The sequence below is a fragment of the Penaeus monodon genome, chromosome 34 (assembly GCF_015228065.2).
Source record: "Penaeus monodon isolate SGIC_2016 chromosome 34, NSTDA_Pmon_1, whole genome shotgun sequence".
Classification (NCBI taxonomy): domain Eukaryota; kingdom Metazoa; phylum Arthropoda; class Malacostraca; order Decapoda; family Penaeidae; genus Penaeus; species Penaeus monodon.
Genome location: NC_051419.1, coordinates 19111189 through 19113287, shown reverse-complemented (window position 1 = coordinate 19113287; position 2099 = coordinate 19111189). Strand labels below are relative to the sequence as shown.

Below are 2099 nucleotides of genomic sequence, written 5' to 3'. Positions count from 1 at the left end.
CGGCCTCCCTGGAAAGAGTGACAGTTTTTTTTCTAGTGTAGGTTCACTGTCGAGACCTGCTTCAACGTTCCTTTGTAGAAAATACCACTAAAAGAGGAATGGCTTGGTTTTCAGAACACAGCGGATTCTGCCCCGACATTCGCCATCACTGCCTTCGCACTGGAAACAAACCACCAAACGTGAGTTACATTTTCTTCTGTATTTCAATCTGCTTGGTGTTTGCATCAGCAGACCTCTCTTTGGTTTGAACTCACTATTTCATTTTTATTGTATTTCTAATTGAACGTTTATATCACATAAACATGTGAGTGATATTTTCAACATTTTAAGAAATTATCATTTAGAATTTTTTGCTTTACCCTCCCTTTTCCCTCGCCAGGCGTGTCCCCACGACGGTTTCTGCCCGCCCCACCAGAAGTGCTGTTGGGACACCTGCTTGGACCATCATACTTGCAAACTCGCAACGCCTAATAATCCAATCCCCATACATAAGTAATGGCTGAGCCCCCGAGGGTGCGCTCCGTAATTTGTTGAGTTTATTGTTGAGTTCCTTTTTGTTTTTTGCCGTGCTGTCTATTGAAAACACGTGAGAGGTTTCATCTATGTATTATTTATAGGCAATAAATAACAATCTTATGAGTGGTTTACTTCAGCTCATGAAATTTTCAGCCCATTTGTGTATGTCTGCATCGAAGCTACTTTAAAATTCCATAAAAAGAAAGAAAACCAGTGTAGAATATTTATGCGAAGTTGATGTATGATATCTTATTACTAATTATGGCATTAGTCATGATAGTGATTGCAGCTATACGATATTTTACAGTAAAAAGTAAGGATCTAGAAAAGAATGACGTGCGATGATGATGATTATCTTGATAAAGATAAATGAAGTTAATTAGTGTTACGATACAATACGAACAGTAACAATAATGACAGTTATAATTGCAACCATACAATGATACAAATATTCTTAGTGTGTTATATGAAAAAAAAAAAAAACTAATGAAAATGTTCATACTATAAATAATACTGGTAATTATAATGAATAACATTAATAACGATACCAATAACAGTAATAAGAATAAAGACAAGGATTATTATATATATTATAGCATTATAATGGTAAAATACATTTGATAAAAAAATGAAAGAAAAATAGTACCAAATAATATATATGCTAAAGAGAGGATAATATGGTCACAACATTGTTACCAACAATACTGCTGCTACTATAACTAATACCATTGGCAATAAAACTAATAATAACAATAATGATAATAAAAACCTGTCATGATAGAGAAAAACAGTAATAACTTTTTGCAGTAAAATAAAGTTATCAGGGTTGCCATCTCTCAAGAAAGTGACGCTAGACACCACATCCAAGAGTAGCTTAAAGTCGCTAGATTATCAAAACAGCTAAAAAATCGCTAGATGAAGTGAGGCAGAGCTATCACCAAGTAGTAGCATTAATTATCGCATTAATTACCATACAGCTTACTGCTTAAAGCCCTGTGACGTGCCCTCCCAGCCCATCTCTGCTTCGTCAACAATGGTCTGACTTTAGGGACAACCAGTCAGATTTTGAGTCTCGTCAAAATTAGAGCAACTGGCAACTCAGTCAATGCTTTTTTGTTGTTGGCTTGTTTGCCTTTCTCCAGCCAAATAGATATTATGGAAATGCGATGATGTCTTAGTTAATTATGTATAATGATTTAAATGTTTATCCGGTTTACTTTTCATAGGATTTTATCAGGATATTTTATACAGCTGCTGGCAGAGGTTTTGACAGAATTTAGTCATCAGTGAAATATAGAGACATATGTGCTTGTTTATCATCTCGGAGAAAATTAAATACTTTTTCGTACTCCGAATAGGATCCATGATTTCTGACCGATTCTCTCCCTAGCGTCACCGTGGCTATTTCTAATCCTTCAATAAGCAATACTTTCATTGTCCCACAAATAGTTTTCATCTCCATGGCCCTGAAAATCCAGATATTGATGGCAAGCTTATTGAAATTCCTTTTACTTCTGAATGTACTACCCTATCTATTTGCCATACATACCCACAGATCATGTAACCGTTCAGACTCAGAGTGG

General features: G+C 35.4%; 1 protein-coding gene across 1 annotated transcript in view; it reads left to right on the top strand.

The window, feature by feature from the left end:
* Positions 1-636, top strand: part of LOC119594627 — a gene marked incomplete in the record, with an annotated part of 5068 nt that extends 4432 nt beyond the window's left edge. Inside the window, 2 exon segments of the mRNA XM_037943678.1 lie at positions 115-179; positions 380-636. Of these exon segments, the coding sequence (XP_037799606.1) occupies positions 115-179; positions 380-496 (182 nt within the window).
* Positions 637-2099: the final 1463 nt, after the last annotated feature.